At 46.4% G+C, this 22,108-nt stretch overlaps 1 protein-coding gene across 5 annotated transcripts in view; it reads left to right on the top strand.

Moving 5' to 3' along the window:
• The window catches only part of RABGEF1 (RAB guanine nucleotide exchange factor 1), a 32,635-nt gene extending 14,338 nt beyond the window's left edge, over window positions 1–18,297 (top strand). For 4 of the 5 annotated variants that reach the window (XM_083588119.1, XM_083588115.1, XM_083588118.1 and 1 more), the window contains 6 exons: window positions 4,227–4,393; window positions 4,927–5,008; window positions 8,735–8,867; window positions 10,667–10,758; window positions 12,039–12,295; window positions 14,025–18,297. In XM_083588119.1, coding sequence (XP_083444245.1) covers window positions 4,227–4,393; window positions 4,927–5,008; window positions 8,735–8,867; window positions 10,667–10,758; window positions 12,039–12,295; window positions 14,025–14,423 — 1,130 coding nt within the window. In that variant the 3' untranslated portion in view covers window positions 14,424–18,297. Of the gene's footprint in view, window positions 1–3,163; window positions 3,185–4,226; window positions 4,394–4,926; window positions 5,009–8,734; window positions 8,868–10,666; window positions 10,759–12,038; window positions 12,296–14,024 lie in introns of all 5 variants that reach the window. The other variant, XM_083588117.1, reaches the window with a different exon arrangement.
• The last annotated feature ends 3,811 nt before the right edge of the window (window positions 18,298–22,108 follow it).

Below are 22,108 nucleotides of genomic sequence, written 5' to 3'. Positions count from 1 at the left end.
CAAAGGCTGGATCAAGTTTATTTTATGTTATTTATCACATTTATATCCCACCTTTTTCTGCAGGGAGCCCAAGGTGGCATACATGATTCCTCATTTAATCCCCACAATAACCCTATGAGGTTGCCTAGGCTGAGAGGCAGTGGCTGGCTCCAGGGTTACCCAGTGAGCTTCAGAGCCGACTGGGGATTCGAACCCTGGTCTCTCCCAGGTCCAACACTAACCACTACACCACATGGGATTAAGCGCGGGGTTTCTGACAGAAGCCAGCTAGATGATGCTGGAGTGTCTCCCCGCATGGCATAGTAGCAATGGTGTCCCACATCCTGGACCCCAGCATCCAGCATGAAAAGATCCATCACTTGTGATAGTTCTAAGATTCCCTGCTTAGTCTCTTGCCTCTGGAATTTGCCCCCTGTGATAACCTACCTTCCCGATTTCTGCTCCAAATGTAATTGCCGAAGAAGAACATGTGGTTCAAAACCTGGCCTAAATGGCCTTAAATGTCTAGTGAGTTAAATCCTTGCTCTCCGTAAAACCGCTAAGATTCCAGAAGCGCATCTGTTCTCAACAGTTACCAGGTTTCGGACAATTTGGGCATCATATCGCCCGTGATATTTAGACTCCTGGCTGTCTTCTCCCTGCCCTCCCCTCAACGCTACAACAAGAGCGAGGAACCTGTGGCACCCCAGGTACAAAGGGACTCCATCTCCCTTCAGCCCTGCTCAGCATGGTCAGTGGTCAGGGGAAATGGGAGAGTTGTTGGAGGGCTGTAGGGCCCCACTCCTGCTGGGGTGTTTGAGGATGATCGGGTCCCTTAACCACTATCAAATCCTTAAAAGAGGATTAGACAGATTCCTGGAGGAGAGGGCTATTGATGGCTACTAGCCATGATGACTATGCTCTCTCTCTCTCAACAGTTACAGTGATGCTTCTGAATAGTGGTTGCTGGAAACCACAGGAGAGGAGAGGGCTCTTGTGCTCTGGTACCGCGTGCGAGTTCTCACAGGCATCTGGTTGGCCACTGTGAGAAGAGGATGCTAGACATAAGTGAGCCTGATTCAGCTGGGCTCTTCTTCGTATCTTAACCACAACTCTCATCATCTCTTGACCAAGGGTTGGAGCTGATGGGAGTTGGAGCCTAGCAGTGACTGGAGGGCTGTAACCCCACACCCTGCCCCTCAAGCGCGGGGGTGGGGGTGGGGGCGGCTCTGAAGAAGGAACACATATTGCTTCCTGTAGTCCTGGAGAAATTATGGTCCTCTGGCACTTGCTTAGCCAGGAAAGTGGCACAACCGTAGTGCGAGGCTTTAGGCTGATGTGGATGTTCCTCTAGATGACAGTTTTCACTGATGCTTTGCCTGCCTTTGAGCTTCCTGTGTGTTTCTGTGTCTTGCGGTGAGTCTCCACCTTCCTATTCCCCCGCCCCACCTGTTCAAGTAGAGGGTTTGGGGGTTTGGTGTTTGTGTGAAAGGGGCTCCAAAGGGGCAGGCATGCTTTTAAGCCTCCACCGTGTACATTAGGCTGCAGCAAAGTCAACAGTGAAGACGCTTGGTGTGCAGTTGCACGTCTTCAAGAAGTCACTTAAAAGATAATGCCAGGCTGTGTGTCCTCTTTGGGTAGAACACTGTTTCCTGGACACTCTCTGTCTTCAGTGTGTGTTTGTGTGTGTGTCTTGTGGTGCTTAGTCCCACAGCCCCACTAATTTCCTAATCCATACATTTTCCTTCTCTTGCGCCCCTGCCCCTGAGCTAGATACACAAACCCAAAAAGGGTGTATGTGCTTTTTGTTTGTGTTTAAAAAGCTCAGATAAACTCATTTGTATTGCCATGTGGTTCAGACATCTTAGTGGTGCCTCATCATGGCTTTTTTTTTTTAGGGCGAGGGGGTGCCTAAAATACAAAAAAGCTGATATTCAATTTTGTTAGGTTTGTGCATGCTTAATTTCCTTACCCCATCTGTTAGAAATGAGGTTAGTATAAGCAAATATGAAAGGGACACACTCTTTCTCTTTCTTCCCTCTGCCCCCCAGAAATCAGTAGAGAGAGGTGCATTGAAATAAAACTGATAGTGATAATAATAATTGAGACAGGATATGTAAGAGAGAAGAGATACCATAGCAGGAAAGAAGGAAAAAGAAAGGGGGAAGAGAGAGATGAAGGAAGAAGAGAAGGAAAGAAGGTCGGGGAAAGGGGATGACAGTGTGTAAGCATGTGTGTAAGAGTGTGTAAGAGGGAAGGCACTCAGAAGTCAGGTAGCTGAAAATAGGTTAAAAGAGGAGAGTTTTTGTGCAAGTTTAAAAGAAGTTGCTCCGGTGGGAAGGTCAGCTCACCTGGACCAGCCCTGCCACAGAGCAGTGATAAGCAATTCATTGCCATCTTGCATCACTGCATACTAAGGAGCTCCTGGTGGTTGGATGCAATGGTTGCTGAACAGCCATTATTTAACATTTGTATCCCACCTTTTCTTTTCTCCAAGGAGCTCAAGGTGGCATACATGGTTCTGCCCTTCCTTATTTAGCCCCCACAGCACCCCTGTGAAGGGTTATTATTTAATCTATTTATATCCCACACTTTCTCCCAAGCTGGGATTTGAGGCAGCTTCCACCACTTAAAAACATTGTTACAAAACACAAATTAATCATAAAAAAACCTAGTTAGTAGTTAAAATATATCAGGTGCATTGCCTGCACCTTAGTTTCCAAAGGCCTATCTGAACAGCAAGATTTTAGCATGCCGGCAGAAGGGAGCCAGCCTGACCTCTCGGAAGGGGATCCCACAATGTGGAATGTGGGAGCAGGCACAGAAAAGGCTCTCTTTCAGGTTGCCAGGGACGCAGGGAAGGTGCTCCCCGAGGACATTAGCACCTGGGCGGATTTGTACAGGGAGATGCGATCTTCCAGGTAGCCCTGGAAATGGTGAAACGCCTCCTGGTGTCTTCCCCTCCCTCTTGCAAACCGACATCTGTCATCGTGTGCCCTGCCTCTGACACATTTGTGCTTTGCTCGCTGTTGTATTTGTGAAACGCAAACTGAGACTGTCCTGTGTTTTGTTCTCTCTCTCTCTCTCTCCTTCTCCCTCTCTCTTTTCGTTCCATCGCTTTTCGCTCGTCTGCTCTGCTCCATTTGCGTCGCCTTCTCACGCTCCATCCCTCCATTCCGAACAGTCCTGGTTGGCAAACGGAGAGGTGGGTGACTTTCCGCTGCATTTTGGAGCGCACCGTGACAATGTTTGGCTTTGCTTGTGCCTTTTTGTGTGTTTGCAGCCTGCGGAACGCTGTCTCGGGGCTGGTGGCCGTTTTAAAACACTGTGTTGCTTAATTTATCTTTCGGCAGCCTTTGGAGCCCGCTGTTTGGCCGAAAGGGCTCCCGTAGCGGCTGGCATGCAGTCAATTGCATCAAGACAGTCCCTGCCTACACAGGCTGACAATCCATAAACAGAAAGTGCGACATACGAGGGTAAAGGAATGGGCAGGGAAGAGGAAAAAAACAAATTTGGGCACCATGGAATCATAGAATGGTAGAGTTGGAAGGTACCGCTGAGGGTCATTTAGTCCAACCCCCTGCAGCACAGTTCTTAGAACGACTAGCTGTCGCAGTTCAGAAGCAGGAGGTGCCTAAAGCAGCTGGATGTTTGGCAAAGCTGATGGAGTAAGCTGCCTGCTTCCCATCCCTCCCACTGAGGCAGTCTGGTGGTAAGGCTGCCCCCAGGCAACATTTGAGGGAGAGGAAACCTTGTCAGTCTGGAAGTGCCTGGATGGAGCTTTGTGCTTTCTACTCAGGAACAGTTCTCCCACCCCATTATTCTATGGCAGGGGGGGCCATGAGGGTGCCAGGACCTCCTCTGGCGCCAGCGAAAGATCACCTCAAAAATCCACAGCGCAGGGGAGACCCTTTGCTCCTCCAGCTCAGTTTCTGTTTGCACTGGCTTGGCTTTCCAGTGCAAAATTGGATACCCACTTCTTCCCTTCCCTTCCGAACAGAGGATAGATGCAATGTTGCCCCCCCCAATACCCACAGCATTTTTTTGGCTGCTATTTCTGCTCTTTTAGAGGTGGCAACCATTTTGTGTTCTCCCCCTCCCTTGGCAGCCATTTTATGACAGGTGCACCACGGACTTTCTCAACATTCCAAATGGAATGGTTAGTGAACCTTTTGCAGTTCATAATATAAACCTGGCAGAAGTCAAATAATGGGGTGCCCTAAGGGTTGTGCTCTTCTCTCCCGTAGATGTCCCAGACACTAAGGCTCCCAGCCCTTCGATCAGCCGGCAAGTCAGCATCGAAACGGACCGGGTGTCCAAAGAGTTCATTGAGTTTCTCAAGACATACCATAAATCCGGCCAGGAGATCTACAAGCAGTGCAAACACTTTCTGGAAAACATGCATCACAAGCGGGTAGGTCCCTCTCGCAAGAGCGGAGAGGCCTCACTTTCCGTCGGAGGCTCTGGGAGTGAGGGTGGGTGGAATTAAAACCAGGGACTTGCTTTTGAGGGAGTGAAATTAATGTATATTAGGTGTTGAGCTGACTTGTGAAAATGGAAAACAACTATGCCCCTTCAAAGAATGTGAATGTCCTGATTATCTGCTCAAGTAGTATGCTTTTGTTATATTTATGGGGAAAGTATGCATACGTACTTCAGTCTTTACTGCAGGAATGTTTGAAATTTGGCCCAGATGGAGCTGCCACATCTTAAGATAACCTACTCAGATACTATGTTGTTGTTTTTTTGGGATAGTTGGTAAACAAGGGGGGAAATAGATATTGGGGAAAACCAATGCAGAAGTCACAGCTAAAGACCCTCTGGCAGGACGCCATCCAGCCTCGGTTTTCATTGGAAGGTGGCCCACCTTCTGAAGTAGTCTGAAATCTTCTTTCTCGTAACTTTGCACTGCCTATTCTCACCTGCACGACTGGTGCTCTTTTCCAGGACCTGAGTATTGAGGAACAGTCCGAATACGCCCAGGACTTCTACCAGAACTTGGCAGATAAGTTGCAGAGCCGCTGGAAAGGTATTTCTCATTTCTGCTCTTAGCTGCCGATAGGTAGTGGGGCTTGGGAGGGGAGGCATGCACACACATAACAGCTTTGGTTGCAAGACAGCTACGGCTGTTCCAGGATTGGGAAAGCTTGAACACAGTTGTCCATTCATTGGTAACCTCACAGCTACCCCATCTTGCTCACAGCGGCCAACCAGATGTCTGGGGGAAACCCTCAAGCAGCACTCTCCCCTCCTGTGGTTTCCAGCAACTGGTGTTTGGAAGCATATCCGCCTCTGACTGTGGAGGCAGAGCAGAGCCATCATGGCTAGTAGCCCTCCATAGCCTTTTTTGTGATTGTGTGGGCCTCTTTTCTGTGGGAGCATGCAAGAGGGAACTTTAATTTTTTTTTTTTTATAAATTTTTTATTGGTTTTTCAACACATATTAAAAGACAATACAACACAATACATAAACAAACAAACATATAAACACGTATAATTTCTTGATCTTTCTTTCTTAAAACCTTCTTTCAGCGACTTCCCCATACCTCCCCTTTCTGCATCCCTGTTTTAAATCATTCCAGCAACCCCTAATTTCAATTTCTTATAGCACATTCTTTAACTCTTTTTTTTCATATCCAATTGTTTGTCACTGCAATTCTATTTTACATTACCCAAGACATTTTAACATTCATTAATTTTACAACAATTCTTAAGATAAACTTTAAATTTCTTCCAATCTTCTTCCACCGTCTCTTTCCCTTGGTCACGGATTCTGCCAGTCATCTCCGCCAGTCCCATGTAGTCGATCACCTTGGTCTGCCATTCTTCCAGTGTGGGTAGCTCTTGTGTCTTCCAATACTTTGCTAAGAGTACTCTTGCTGCTGTTGTAGCATACATAAAAAACGTCCTATCTTTCCTTGACACCAATTGGCCTACCATGCCCAGGAGGAAGGCTTCTGGTTTCTTCGCGAAAGTGTGTTTAAGCACCTTTTTCATTTCATTATAAATCATTTCCCAGAAGACCTTGATCCTAGGACACATCCACCAAAGGTGGTAAAAGGTACCTTCAGTTTCCTTACATTTCCAACATTTGTTATTGGGCGTATGGTAAATTTTTGCCAGCTTGACTGGGGTCATGTACCACCTATATATCATTTTCATAATGTTCTCTCTTAAGGCATTACATGCCGTGAACTTTATACCGGTGGTCCATAACTGTTCCCAGTCAGCAAACATAATGTTATGACCAATGTATTGTGCCCATTTAATCATAGCTGATTTAACCGTCTCATCCTGTGTATTCCATTTCAACAGCAAGTTATACATTCTTGACAGATTCTTAGTATTGGGTTCCAATAGCTCTGTTTCTAATTTTGACCTCTCCACCTGGAAGCCAATTTTCCTGTCCTGTTTAAAGACTTCATTTATTTGGTAGTAATGAAGCCAGTCTCTTACTTTAGACTTCAGCAAGAGGGAACTTTAAAACACAGCGTGAGCACCCGACTCTGAGGAGAGCCATGTTCTTTCCCCCCTCCTCACAACAAAAAGGGATTTAGGGCACAAGGGCTGGGTCCTGTGATGCTGTAGAGTTCAGAAAATGGGCCGTCTGACCCTTGGCTCTTGAGCCGGTCTCAAGCTTCTAGTTCAGAAACCACAACAACAGCAATTTATTATCTATACCCCGCCTGGCCACTCCGACCAGCCACTCCGACTACTTCCAACAAATTATAAAACCACAGTAAAACATCAAATATTAAGAACTTCCATATTCAGATGTTTTCTCAGTGTCAGTTATCTCGTTGACAACTGATGGAAAAGTGTTCCACAGGGAGAGCACAACTACTGAGAAGGCCCTCTGCTTGATTCCCTATAACCTCGCTTCTTGCAATGAGGGAACCACCAGAAGGCCCTCAGAGCTGGATCCGGATCTCAGTGTCTGGGCTGAACGTGTTTCCTTTCCTTTTCTTTTTTGTATATAATTTTTATTAAATTTTCTGTTTTGCAGTTTAAAACACTCATTTTTACATCCTTAAGATATCAGTGACTTCCTTTCTTCTCTTTCCATGGTTCATTTTACATATCATTAATCCCTGCATATTTTACAAAAACTATACCATTCAGTATTCCATTATTGCATCCATCAAAACTTATTTACACTGTTGAATGTATCTTAATGCTGCCAGCATTTTCAGCTGCACACAATTATTTCCCATATATTCAATAAACATTTGCCAATCTTCTCTAAACGTATGTTCTTCTTGTTCTCTTTTTCTGTATGTTAAGTCTGCAAGCTGCACATATTATGTCTACTTAAGTTGCAATTCTTCTTTGGTTGGGACCTCGCTCGTTTTCCAGTAGTAGCATACATAAGGGGCTGAATGAGTTTCCTGGTTCATAGAATAGAATCATAGAATCAGAGTTGGAAGAGACCACAAGGGCCATCGAGTCCAACCCCCTGCCAAGCAGGAAACACCATCAGAGCACTCCTGACATATGGTTGTCAAGCCTCTGCTTAAAGACCTCCAGAGAAGGAGACTCCACCACACTCCTTGGCAGCAAATTCCACTGTTGAACAGCTCTTACTGTCAGGAAGTTCTTCCTAATGTTTAGGTGGAATCTTCTTTCTTGTAGTTTGGATCCATTGCTCCGTGTCCGCTTCTCTGGAGCAGCAGAAAACAACCTTTATCCCTCCTCTATGTGACATCCTTTTATATATTTGAACATGGCTATCATATCACCCCTTAACCACCTCTTCTCCAGGCTAAACATGCCCAGCTCCCTTAGCCGTTCCTCATAAGGCATTGTTTCCAGGCCTTTGACCATTTTGGTTGCCCTCCTCTGGACACGTTCCAGTTTGTCAGTGTCCTTCTTGAACTGTGGTGCCCAGAACTGGACACAGTACTCCAGGTGAGGTCTGACCAGAGCAGAATACAGTGGCACTATTACTTCCCTTGATCTAGATGCTATACTCCTATTGATGCAGCCCAGAATTGCATTGGCTTTTTTAGCTGCCGCGTCACACTGTTGGCTCATGTCAAGTTTGTGGTCAACCAAGACTCCTAGATCCTTTTCACATGTACTGCTCTCAAGCCAGGTGTCACCCATCTTGTATTTGTGCCTCTCATTTTTTTTGCCCAAGTGCAATACTTTACATTTCTCCCTGTTAAAATTCATCTTGTTTGTTTTGGCCCAGTTCTCTAATCTGTCAAGGTCGTTTTGAAGTGTGATCCTGTCCTCTGGGGTGTTAGCCACCCCTCCCAGTTTGGTGTCATCTGCAAATTTGATCAGGATGCCCTTGAGTCCATCATCCAAGTCGTTGATAAAGATGTTGAATAAGACCGGGCCCAAGACAGAACCCTGTGGCACCCCACTAGTCACTCTTCTCCAGGATGAAGAGGAACCATTGATGAGCACCCTTTGGGTTCGGTCAGTCAGCCAGTTACAAATCCACTGAGTGGTAGCATAGTCAAGACTGCATTTTACCAGCTTCTTTACAAGAATATCATGGGGCACCTTGTCAAATGCCTTGCTGAAATCAAGGTAGGCTACATCCACAAGGGAGCCCACTCCTGGTCTGATCTAGCAGGGCAGCTCTTAAAGGAGAGCTCTTGACTAGAAGATGCTCAGGTGTTTTCTCAGGCAGCATTTGGCTAAAAACAGGTGGAACCAGAAGCTTGGTGCAGACTCTGCCTCCGCTTCTTCGAACTGTGTGGGGAAGCCAGGTATTCTTTGATCTCGGGATGTCTTCTTTTCAGTGTCCCCGGAAAAAGCGGAGAAGGCTATGGACCAGATCGAGAAGTACGTCATGACTCGGCTTTACAAATACGTTTTTTGCCCGGAAACCACGGAGGATGAGAAGAAGGACCTTGCTGTCCAAAGGAGGATCAGGTACGGCTCTGGGAAGGCCCCCTTGGGGAAAGTTGTTCTGCCGTCAGCTTGATAAGCCTGTATGTAGTTGCTACGCTTCTGCCTGCTTCAGGGTGGCACCAAGGTGTGTCCTTGCCTCGTTTGTAAACCCCCATTTTAAAAAAAAAAGTTTCAAAATGACATTTTTGGTAAAGTATGCAAACAAATAAAAAATGTAAAAACAAGCAGGAACATAGTCCACTAAGCTAAAACAAAACACAGTCTGGGTGGGTTACCACTGACCCTAGCATTACAGGGAAAGCAAGAGATTTTGAATTAATTTTATTACTCATTTATAAACATATTTTTATACCACTGTATATCAATTAAAAATTTATAGCAATAAAAAGAGAAAATCATACCAAAAACTATCATCTTCGTTTTTGAAAAGCAGACATTCGTTACCCATTGTGGAAGATGATGTATTCTTAATTACCTGCATAAGCCTGGTGGAATAGGAAAAAAAAAGCAGGCATTTAAAAGTTGGCACAGAAGGCGTCTGCTTGACTCTCCAGTGGCAGAGCGTTCCACAGGACTTTTACACAGTCACAGTAAATGAGTAGCCCATTTACAGATAGGTAGCCGTGTTGGTCTGCCATAGTCAAAACAAAAAAAATTTTTCCCTTCCAGTAGCACCTTAAAGACCAACTAAGTTAGTTCATTTATAAGCCTTTGTGTGCTATTTGGTCTCAGCCCCTGTAGTTTTCAAGCCAGCAACCAATGTTGCTTGGGAATCTTACCCAGCCACATAGATTTTTGAGTGGCAGGTGGAGGAACCTGACCCTGTAGTTGGGTCATGCAAGTTAGAGGCCACTGCGTACTATCAAATGTACATTTTTAGCTGGATTCCTCTTGCATGTCTCATCCCTCCCCCCAATAAATTTTCTGCTACAGTCAACTTTGGTCCACCAGCCTTTAAAACAAAATGGTGCATGGTATATCCCTAGTGATGAATGTCTAATCGGGCTGCTCCTGATAATGAAAGGAGGATTAATGTCTTGTAATTTGTATTCTGTACACTGTATTAAAAACAGAATAACAATAGCAGCAGCAAAACGATGTTTAGAAAAAAGCAATTTTCTGCTATTCATCCCTGTAATTTACTTAATTGTCAGTTTTTATTTTTACATGGTTTTTACCGCAGGACATCAGGTTCAGAAAGGAGTATTACATGGGTTAGCTACTAATTTTACAAATAAGATTAAATCAATTTCATTTGAAGATTATATATTAGCATACCAGGCCCAAGAAATACAGAAATAAGTAGTTGGTGGTTGTATTCAGTTTTTAAAGTATTTTTTTCTGCTTGTTCTTTTTTTTTTTTAAAGTCTTGTTTTAAAATATTTTCAGCTTGTTGAGCATGTTAGTTTGCCAAGAAGGTTAAACTACAGCCGCATTCATGCCATACGTGAGCACTCTCACACTACAGTCATGGCTCCCCCCAAAGAATTCTGGGAACTGTAGTTCATGTAAGGGGATTGACCACATCAATCTATAATTCCCAGCACCCTGGACAAACTACAGTTCCTGGGGTTCTCCATATCTGTTAAAGCAATAAGAGAGTGCTTTAAGTGTAGCTGTAACTTTGCTTTCCCAAAATCCATAATCTTAAAATTGTAGAGTTGGAAGGGACCATGAGGGTCGTCTCGTCCAACCCCTGGCAATGCAGGAATCTTTCGCCCGACATGGGGCTTGAACCCGCAACCCTGAGGTTAAGAGTCTCATGCTCTACCAACTTGATTTCTTAAGCTCTTTCTCTTTCTCTCCTCCTCTACTTTCAGAGCTTTGCACTGGGTCACTCCTCAGATGCTCTGTGTTCCTGTCAATGAAGAAATCCCTGAAGTCTCCGACGTGGTCGTAAAGGCCATCACAGGTATGCCGAGGGATGCTGGGTCCCAGCTGGCGCAAGGGTGGGTGGAATGCCATGATCTCTTTGAAAAACCATTGCCCAGCCTTAAAATCACTGACACAGAAACAAATATGTCTCTGCTAAAGCACCATAACAGGCGGCCCTCAAGAACATGGATGCAGCCCACGGTGTGTGGCTTTGCTTTCCGTGGAAAACAATCCAAGATTGGATCGGGATTGACCGCTCAAGAAACAGGGGCGTCTTTGTGTTTCTTACAAGATTCCCCAAGGTTTATTGCTCAGGGCCATAAGCTCAGTGGTAGAACGCATGCACTACCCACAGAAAGCTCTACTAGGTCCAGGTCCTCAGTATGTCCAGGTAGGGCTACCTAACTCTGGGAGAGCCAGAGGGAAAAGTAGGCTATGTTTTGGGCCACATCTAAGTCAGAAAATTGTACATACATGCACCTGTGTTCTCCAGAGTTAAAGGGCTTATTCCAGCTAGGCAGAAACACTCCAGAAGAATAGGAAGTAGCGGTGGTGAGAGAGCGTGGCCCAGGGAGAGTCCCAAGGACATCAGAAGAGTCTTAAGGGTCAGGCCAAAGGCCCATCTAGTCCAGCCTCCTGTTCTCACAGTGGTCAGCCAGATGCCAAAAAGGGAAACCAGCAAGCAGGACTGTGGCTCCCAGCAACTGGGATTCAGCAGCATTGCTGCCTCCAGATGTGCAGGCAGGACATAGATAGTAGCCATCAATATCTTTCTCCACGTATTTGTCCAGTCTGCTTCTAAAGCCACCCAAATTGGTGGCCGCCTTTGCCTCCTGTGGCAGGGAGTTCCGCCGTTTGTGCTGCATGAAGGGACTTCCTTTCGTCCATCCTGAATTTTCCAATGTTCATCTTCTTTGGGTGCCCACGAGTAGGACGAGAGAGGGAGAAAAACTTTTCTCTACCTGCCTTCCCCATGCCATGCATAGTTTTGTAGAGGGCGCATTCGGCTTGCCTTCTCTCCAAGCCAAAACACCCCAAAGGCTGCAACCTTTGCCTCTTCATCCCTTTGACCTTTTCTGAACCTCTACAATATGAGGGGAGGCGACCGGAACTGCATCCCGCATTCCAAATGCGGTCGTGCCACCGGCTTGTATAGCAGCACAAAACCTTGGAGAGCGGCTGCCGTTCAGTGTCGGCAGCGCTGACCCAGATGGACCAGAGCCTCTGACCTTCCTATTTGCCAGAGCCTCTGTGGGCACGTGGCTGCTGGAGAATGCACCCCTGCCTAACCCTCTGGGCTTCTCCCGTGTCTCGCAGACATCATCGAGATGGATTCCAAGCGTGTCCCCCGGGACAAGCTGGCCTGCATCACCAGCTGCAGCAAACACATCTTCACTGCCATCCGGACCACGAAGGACGAGCCAGCTTCGGCCGATGACTTCCTGCCCACCCTCATCTACATTGTCCTGAAGGGGAACCCTCCTCGCCTCCAGTCCAACATCCAGTATATCACCCGGTTCTGCAACCCCAGCCGGCTGATGTCTGGCGAAGATGGTTACTACTTTACAAACCTGGTAGGTACATCAGGGGGTGAGGGGCAGGAAGCAGGGGCTGCTTCATTGTTACAGCTGCCCATGCATTGGTAACCTCATGACTGGACTACTGCGATGCGCTGTGTGTGGGGCTGCCCTTGGGGTTGGTCCAGAGGCTGCAGCTGGTGCAGATGGAGGCAACTGGTTTGCCGGGGGAGGGGGGCAAATGCCACCAGCACATGATGCCTTGCTTGTGGGATTTGCACTGGCTGTCGATTTGCTGCTGGGCCAAGTCCCTGTATAGCTCAGGGCCTGGTTATTTGAGAGACCACCTTATCATCCCTTGTACACCCAGCTGATTGCAGTCTGTTGGAGAGTCTCCTGCAAGTTTTTCTCTCCCCAGATGTCTTTATTGCAAGTTCAAAAGGTACATAATTATATGTGCACTAAACATGGTGGGACGTAAATAAAAAAGAGAAAAAAGAAAAAGAGAGACAGCACCTGTGTAGAAGGGAAAATAAAGGGGAGAGGGAAAAAACCCAAAACTGTATACTTTACAAAGTTGTTATTGCACTTCACCAGATCTTAACCTGTTACAGTATTTGTAAGAGTGGATTCCAAATATCATTGAATTTGTCCATGGCAAGTCTGCGTTTATATGCAAGTTGTTCATAGGTTGTGAGTTTGTATAAGTCTTCAATTGTAGAAGGGAGCCACATTTTTATTTTTCCAATGAGATTGATACTAAACACTGATACTGATGAACTGATGAATTGGAGTCTCCTGCAAGTTGAGGTGTCCAGGACTCTGCACATTCTTCCAAATTCACTTGCACCATTGATTTGAATAATGGTGTTAGGGGAGGGCTAGTATCTCTGGTGGGGACACATTGTGTTCCTCCTGGGGTAGTTCACCCACCTTTGGTCCCCACCCTGCACTCAGCTCTCACCTGTGGCTCCTAGAAGCTGTCAGCATTGAACAGCAGCCACACCTGAGAAACAGCTTCAACTGGCCAGCTAAACCAGGTGAGGGTAGTTGATGGATCTCAAACCCTTGGGGAGTTAGGGACTTCCCCTGCATGCAAAGACAGGTTCTGGATTGAGCGGACGAGACCAGTCATGGGCCCAACAACAATAAGGCAGTTTCTGCCTGTGCTGTAGAGGGAAGCGAGGGGCAGATGGGGCTCATCAGCCTGGGAAGGCAGCCCATCTAGGAGAAGGAAAACTGCCTTGCAGGATATTTGCAGGAGAAGAAAGGGATAAGGTGTAAACCCTACACAAATCCAGGGTGGAGTCTCTAAGGTGGTTGGATGGTGCCTTGTACGCCTCCTTCCGGCAACTCCTGCAGCCTTGCTGGTGCCAACATATTGCCCTGCTTTCCTTTGGACTGCATTGGTGAGGCTGGGGGGGGGTCTTGTTCTCTGGGCAGCCCAGGACCCCCCTACACACTGCCTAGGCTCGTGCCGGTCTAGGGAGGTCACTTCGGTGCTGCTAACACAGCAGTTAGACTTCACCCCTGAAGGCACACTTCATTGTATCTTGAGACAGACGGATGCCAACAACAACTGTGATATTGCCTGTTTCATTTTCAGTTCCTTTCCTAATGCTCCCTAGCATAGAATTCGCCTTTTTCTTCCACGGCCGCTGCTCAAGAGTAACTTCAAGCAGCTGGAATAAAAACAGCGGCTTAGCTGGTTGGGCGTGCTATGTGTGTGGATCTTGTGCTTTGTATAGCGTGGGAATAAACGTGGTGCCTTTCCCCCTGCCTCCAGTGCTGTGCCGTCGCCTTCATAGAGAAGCTGGATGCCCAGTCCCTCAACCTGAGTGAGGAAGACTTCGACCGCTACATGTCCGGCCAAGCGTCCCCGAGAAAGCAGGAGCCGGAGAGCTGGCCGGCCGACGTCTGCGTAGGAGTCCAGCAGATGTACAGGAACCTTGACCTCCTCTCCCAGCTTAACGAGCGGCAGGAGAGGATTGTGAGCGAAGCCAAAAAACTCGAGCGGGACCTCATTGACTGGACTGACGGGATCACCAAGGAGGTCCAGGAGATCGTGGAGAAGTATCCCTTGGAAATCAAGCCCCCCAATCCGGCCTTGGCTGCCATTGACTCTGAAAACGTGGAGAATGACAAGCTGCCACCTCCATTGCAGCCCCAGGTTTACGCTGGGTGATGAGCACCTTCTGGGGCTCAGAGACATCCCTCCCTCTCTGTCCCCCACCCCGCTTCCTTCTGCTTGGGGAGTGGGCTAAAGAGGGGCAGGAAAATCAGAGGAATTTAAAACCGGCACATTTTAAAGGTACTGTTTGCTGGCAAGGGTGTCACATGATACTTATTTTAGCCAGAGTTAGCCAGCTACTATGAGGGCTGTGGGTTTTGTGTGTTCCTCGAACCCAATTTAACTTCTTCCTTTTTACACAAATCCGGTATAATTTTTAAGAAACACAGGTGGTTTTTTCTCTGCTCCCCCTGTTCTCCCTTCAAGGTATGCATGTGTGTGTGTGTGATATTTGGTTTGTTTCTCTTTTTTTAAGTGAAGTTTTTGCTGGTATTTTTTTCCTGCTTCAAAAATAAAAAATAAGGTGGTTATCAGCACTTTGCAAGGGATGCCAAGTTGTAGGTAAAAAAAAACTAGAATGGTACTCTTTTATTCCTTCTTGGGGGCGGGGAGAAGGAAATATGTTGTAAAGTAAATATTTAACAATTGTAAATAGGTCTGCAATATTGGGCTTGTGCTTTCACCTGCATGGCATCTGGTAAGGAATGCTAAATGTTGGTTTTTGTTTCTTTACCGTCAATGAGTTAAATTTACTGCTTACAAGTTTTTCCCCCCTCCCCAGGAATTGTGGGGAGGTGGAATGGCAGGAAGTTAGAACCTTGTAGTGGGAAACAATTTGCTTTATCTTAACTGTATACCTTGAACAAGGCCATCTCCTCAATATTCACAATTCCTCATCCAGTTACTCTGGTCTCCCCTAATCTGGTGCCCTCCTGATGTTTTGAACTTTGACTCCCATCAGGTGTCCTATGCTGGCTGGGGCTGATGGGAGCTGTATTTCAAAACATCTGGAGAGGGCACGTGGGTGGGTGCAAGCTGAATTTATAGAGAGAGAGAGAGAGAGAGAGAGAGAGAGAGATGAAAATAACCCTTTCTTCCTGTGTTGTCCTTCAGCACAACTGGGTCTCTTCGAAGTCAGAGCAAAATCGGGCGGGACCCACATGTTTATGAGCCAGTTTTCACTGCTCTAAAAGCAAGCAGGATTTGGCCCATCATCAGTGTGGGATTAAACGTGCTCGAAAAATGTGGCCATTCTCCCTTTTAAAAAAATAAAAACAACCTTGAAATGTTTTGTCATTGCAAAGCATTGTTTGTAATTGTGGCAAAATGACACCCTGCGTTAGAGAAAACTGGGCAGCGTGTATATACGTAGCCGTGTAATGTTCACTTCTAGCTGGAATTTCAGCCTGGCTTTAGTGCAATGCGAAGACCAGATATGTACCTGCAGGGTAAAAGAAGGCCAGCCCAGGGTACAGACATGGAATGTGTAATGGGTGCAGAAGACCACACCAGCCCTCTTCCCCTTTCCCTGCCTTTCCTCGTATTATTTGACACAATAGCGTGACGAGATTCTGTGGAATCCTCAACCTCCCGAAGTTGCAGGTGTCACTTCTATGGATATACAGTACGAGTGCGTCTTACACGCATTTAACCTGCACAGTTCCAATCACGTGCAGTTGAAGGCCGGCTGGTTGAAATCCTGCACGTTCAATGCAAGCAAGGTGGAGAGCTTAAAACCTCTCTTTGCACCAGCTTTTCAGCTCTCTTCCTGGGGTGTGTTTGTATGCTCAGCAATGCGGACTCTGGAAGGCTAGGGATGCTCATGCAGGGGTGGTTTGAGCATACGTGTTTTGGGGTATATTCAGAACCCTTGGAACCAACCCCCCGTGTAAGATGTGACCGTATTGTGTATATATATCTGTTTTGCGATTTATATCTGTAACGTTCTGTAGCCTTTCCTCAGCGCTGGGTTTAAGTGAAGTCTCTGATCACTCCTTCCTTACCAGTAGCTTACTGGAAGGGTCCATATTCCACTGAATTGGGTCTCTTTCCTTCCTGCCCCTCTTTCCCAGTCTTTCAGTAGCCTGGGTCCACCCACCCTGTCAAATCCTCTTCCCTTTGGCCAGAGAACTGGTGACGCTGTTCAGACACAGTGACTTGCCAGCCTGAATTGATGAACTGGCCCGTAACTGATGCTTTTTCTACACCTGTATGGGATTGGCGAAGGGCTGGGAGGTTTGGGTGGCGCACGACCCTATCTTAGAAGCTCTTGCCTGCAAAGAGCAAAGCTGTTTCCCCTGCTATTAAATTCATCCTAAGTATCAGTGACTTCTGGTTCTGTTTTGTTTTTTTAATGCCAAACCTGCAAATATAGGAGCATAGGAAGCTGCCTTATATGCTGAGCCAGTCCATCAAGCTCAGTATTGTCCACACTGACTGGCAGCAATTCTCCGGGGTTTCAGACGGGTCTTTCCTTATCCCTTTAACCTCAAGGTGCCAGGATTTGAGCCTGGGACCTTCTGCAGGGAAAGCAGACACAAGACTTTCAATTTCCCAGCCCCTTCAAATGACACAAGGAGAGAAGCTGAGCTTTATAGTGTCAACGGCTTGATGCCGCAGTACAACACGTTTTGGAATCGCCACTTTTTTGCATGTCTTCCCCTGGCCCCTGGGTCTTCCAGTCTTAACCATCATACTTGTAGATGTGCAGATCATTGATGAACTGTGGAGTAGATTTCCAAGTATCTTGCTTTTCGAGCAGCTTCTGGAACCAAGGCCAGACAGGAAGTTGAGAGGAATCTGCAGGGAGGGATCAGGAAGAGCGTGTGGCTTCTGATGGTTAAATGCCTTGGCTTGCAAGGCAGAACGATATTGATGAAATGAAGAGGAGGCAGGTGGGAAAGAGTTTCCAGAAGTGGGGTTTTATGTAGGAAAGACAGTGAGCTCAGTTAACCCCAAGACAGGATTCTTGGGGTCAGAATTCCTTTAAAAGAAAAAAATTAATCATGGGGTTGGAAGGAAACCCAAGGGTCATCTGGTCCAGGGTGAAAAATGAGGTGATAAGGCTTTCAAAGTTTACTATTGTTTACAACTCATTAACATAGAGGAAGTCAAAAAAGAAGGAAAAGAATCATAGGATGATAAAATTGTAGAGTTGGAAGGAACCCTGAGGGTCATCTAGTCCAACCCCCTGCAGTGCAGGAATCACAGCTAAAGAATCCCTGACAACAACCTCTTGTTTTAAAACCCCATATGATGGAGAGTCCACTTTCCACCCATGTGGCAGCCCCTCAGATACCCAGGACTGTGAGCTCAGTTGAGTTGCAGTACTCAGAATTCATTCCAGGGCTCAGGACTCATTCTTTCTAAGCCTGTGTCTTTTGCACCAGCTGGTGGATAATGGAGTTCTCGTAAAATAACAAAGATTCCTGCAAGTCTGCCAAAAGAGCGTGAGTACAGCTGTTTTGCTGTTCAGGGCCCTTCTCCATTTTTTTGCAATAAGTTCAGACCGAGACTGTGATCCATTTGTGTCCTCGCTTCCTTTGTGTTCCTTTATTCTGTGAGCTCTTCGGAGTTTCTCAAAAGGTAAATATTTTTATGGTGTTCGCTCCTTAACCCCAGGTACATGGGTGGAACAGACAAAGCTGACCGCAGAGAACTTGTATTTTACCACTTCCGTTCTGAGAGCAGGGGTGCATGCATCTGTGAGTCCCTCCAGCTGTCACTGAGGATATCCCAACTCCTGGCGGCCAGCAGGACTAGTGGTCAGAGGTGCTGAGAGTTGAAGTCCTGCAACATCTGGAGGGCTACAGATAATATCCACCTCTGCCTTAAGAAGGGGGCTCCTTTGCCTGCCGTTGTTCCTCTCTTTGTGACGCCCTTAGGTGCTAATTCTGGTTTCCAGGTCCGTACATTCTCTCCTAAACTCTGTATCATAGCTGCTGTTACTGAATTGCTGTTGAATGAAATTAAACCTCTTCCACAACAAGGTTCTCTTGCATTCACTGTCTTTTTGTATAGTAGTCAATGCCTCGTTTCTTAACTGGACATGTTAAACCTGGCACAACTTGTTCCTCTCACCCAGGAAGGTGGTGGAGGCAGTGGGGCAAGTGATCAGGCCAGTGGGCTGTCTCCTCCAGCATCCTGTTCCCCCAGTGGTCAACTGGATGCCTGGGGGAGACCAGCAAGCAGGATTCGAGCACAAAAGCCCTCTCCCCTCCTGTGGTTCCCAACAAACCGATACTGCCTCCAACTATGGAGACTAGTAGCCATTGATACCCCTCTCTTCCCTGAATTTGCCCACTCCTCTTTTAAAGCCATGCAAGCTGATGGCCGTCACTGCCTCCTGCAGCAGTGAGTTCCAGAGTTCAACTATGCCCTGCGTGAAGGACTTTCTTTTGTCTGTCCTGAATCTTCCAACATTCAGCTTCATTGGATGTCCACGAGCTCTAGTGCTATGGCAGAGGAAAGCTGCTCTCTTTCCACTTTCTCTAAGCTGTGCATCATTTTTTAAACTTATGTCATGTCACCTTTTACTTGTCATTTCTCTAAAAGGTCCCAAATGATTCAGCCTTTCTTCATAGGGGTGCATCCCATTGATCATTCTGGATGATCCTTTTCTGAACCTTTCCCCAACTCTACATGGTGCGGTAATCAGAACTGTACACAATTATTCTAAATGTGGTAGCACCATTGATTTGTATAATGGCACGATAATCAGTTTTATTTTCAATTGTGCAGTCGAACTGTGGAGTATCGTGCAGAAAATAGGAGTCTGTGTCCATCTCCATGAAATCTGCCCCTTCACAATTATGAATGGTGTAAGAAGTGGTTCCTGGGCCCACGGTTGTGGTTGGACTTGTGTCCCCCTCTTACTCATTTCTCTGTGTGATGAGAGCTCAGGTCCACATCAGCTGGGACCACCCATCACTTGGCATCATTATGGCGCTAGATGATTGGCGGCTGCGTGGGCCTGTCTGCCTGTCACAGTTGGCCAAGGCAGTGGGGAAGGTAAAGATCTAGCCCAGTGGGACAAAACGTTTTCCCATCTCTGCTCTTAACTACTGTAGCACAGCATACCCTTTTGCTGACCGGTGTGGTGCAGTGGTTAGAGTGCTGGACCAGGACCTGGGAGACCAGGGTTCAAGTCCCCACTCAGCCATGAAGCTCACTGTGCCAGTCACAGTTTCTCAGCTTAGCCTACCTCAGAGGGTTGTTGTGGGGATTAAATAAGGGGAAGAACCATGTACACCACCTTAAGCTTCTTGGAGAAAAAGGTGGAAATAAATGCTATTATTAATTTAATAATAATAATAATAATAATAATAATAATAATAATAATTATTATTATTATTATTATTAATGGGGTTATTATTATTATTTTTCAGAATAGAAGTAATTAGAATCATAGAATCATAGAGTTGGAAGGGACTCAAGGGTCACCTAGTCCTACCCCCTACGATGCAGGAATAAAACATCCCTGCTATAAAATATTTCAGTACTGCCCAGATGCTGATAAGCTCCCTGCCAGATTTTAGTCCTGTGGATGTTCCTTTTCTCTAACACTAGGTGGCAGTGCAGGGAAAGAAATAGGTGCAAGAGCCAATTTCTCCCCACCTCTTCAAACACTCACCAGATCGTACAAATATGTTTCTTTTCCTTCCTCTCTCTTCCCCCCCTCAAACGTGCAGAGAAATTCCAAAGCACATGCTGGAGCAATACTTCCATTAGGCCAATCAACGGGTCCCAAAATAAAGCAGCACACATGTTTTTGAGCATCCCAGGAATGCTTCATCATGCTAGATAATTAAAAAAGTATCCTGGGTCAAATAGTTGGGAGAGCACAGGGTTGTCAGAGGGATTTCTTCATGTGTTTTCATTAGTTGGTTGCATCAAATAACATTTAAAGCCTACCTACATGCTTGGGCTAAGGGTCTTCATGGAAAGCCTTGTTTGCAGAAAGCAGTGACCCTATTAGTAATAGTTTATGAAAGTCAGAGTAGTGGTTAGAGTGTTAGACTAGGACCTGGAAGACCAGGGTTTGAATCCCCACTGGGCTATGAAGTCCCCTGGGTGTCCTTGAGCCAGTCACTTACTCTCAAGGAGGCGTGCATGGTTTCCTTCTCTCTTCAATTACAGTGGTACCTCAGGTTAAATACTTAATTCGTTCTGGAGGTCTGTTCTTAACCTGAAACTGTTCTTAACCTGAAGCACCACTTTAGCTAATGGGGCCTCCTGCTGCCGCCGGAGCCTGATTTCTGTTCTTATCCTGAAGGAAAGTTCTTAACCTGAAGCACTATTTCTGGGTTAGTGGAGTGTGTAACCTGAAGCGTATGTAACCCGAGGTACCACTGTAATCCCCACAACAATCTTGTGAGGTAGGTTAGGCTGAGAGGCAGTGACTGGTCCACTGAGTGGGGGTGGGATTTGAACCCTGGTCTCCCAGGTCCTAATGCAGTGCTCTAACCACTACACCACATTGGGCTCAACACAAACCCAGAGCAATTTCTCTCCCCATCCCTCTCTGAAGCTGTCCGTTACCGTTGAAACATCTGCAAGAGCACTCCTGCTTATTACATTCTGGTCATTCTTGAGACTGCATTTCTGGCCCGAAGAAATAACCCCGTGCCACGATCTTCGTGGTCATACAGCCTTAAACAATCAGTAACTCTGTTTGCGACCGAACCATCTGGAATGCACTTGCTGGGAAGACCCTGCCTGCGTCCAATGAATGTGAGGTTCTTAGCTGTGCCTTGCAAAGATTCATTGCACCACACAGAGCACAAGAATTTCAGGAAGGCAAACTTATTTCTACCATTGCAGGTAAGTGGGTTTTTTTTTGTTGTTGCTGTCAATATTTTTTAAAATAAGTAGCTTGATTCATGGCGCTTCTCGTCGGGAGCCTTCCCACTGATCCATAATGAAATTCAGACAGGTGGATTTGTACTTAGCTGCAACTTGAAGCATATAAAGTTCAGCAGGGGCTGGTATCCAGCGAAGTCATACCCCAGAGTAGACCTGCTGAAAGCACTAGGCTTAAGTCCCTTATTTTCGCTTTGACTGTTCCCAAGTATGTTTCAGTGTGTCCCAAACTTGGGTCTCCAGCTGTTTTTGGACTACAGTCCCCATCATCCCTGACCACTGGCTTGCTAGCTGGGGATGATGGGAGTTGTAGTCCAAAACCAGCTGGAGACCCAAGTTCAGCAAACACTTTTATAGGGCTGTGATGGGAGTGCGGACAATATTGAGCTAGTTGGACCAATTGGTTTGTTTTCATGGGAAGGACCCATAGCTTGGTGGGTAGAGCATGTGTTTTGCATGCAGAAGATCCCAGGTTCCATCACTTTCCAGGTATGGCAGGGAAAGATCGTTTCCTGAAACCAAGAGCGCCACCGTCTGCTAGTGCAGAGACAATGCTGAACTAGACAGACTCAGGGTCTGATACAGTGCAAAACAGCTTCCTCTCTTCTTGTTTAAACATTTGAAACCATGAGGACCAGCACCTTGATTTCTCTTTTAAAGGAAGGCACCGCAGCTCAGTGGCAGAGCATACATTTTGCATGCAAGAGGTCTCTGGTTCAATCCCCAACAGCATCTCCAAGGAGGCCGGGGGAGACTTCTGCCTGAAACCCCAGAGAGCCCGTTGCCTGCCAGTGTCAACAATATTGAGCTAGATGGAGCACAGCTTTGACTTTCCAGAAGGTAGCTTCCCGTGTCTCTAAGAGTAGGGGATTTGCATTTTTTTTATTAACAAAAATCATAAAATTTATACACTGCATGATTGTTTAAAAGCACTTTAC

The sequence above is a fragment of the Podarcis filfolensis genome, assembly GCF_964270895.1.
Source record: "Podarcis filfolensis genome assembly, chromosome: 15".
NCBI lineage: Eukaryota > Metazoa > Chordata > Lepidosauria > Squamata > Lacertidae > Podarcis > Podarcis filfolensis.
This window is presented reverse-complemented; position numbering and strand designations above follow the sequence as displayed.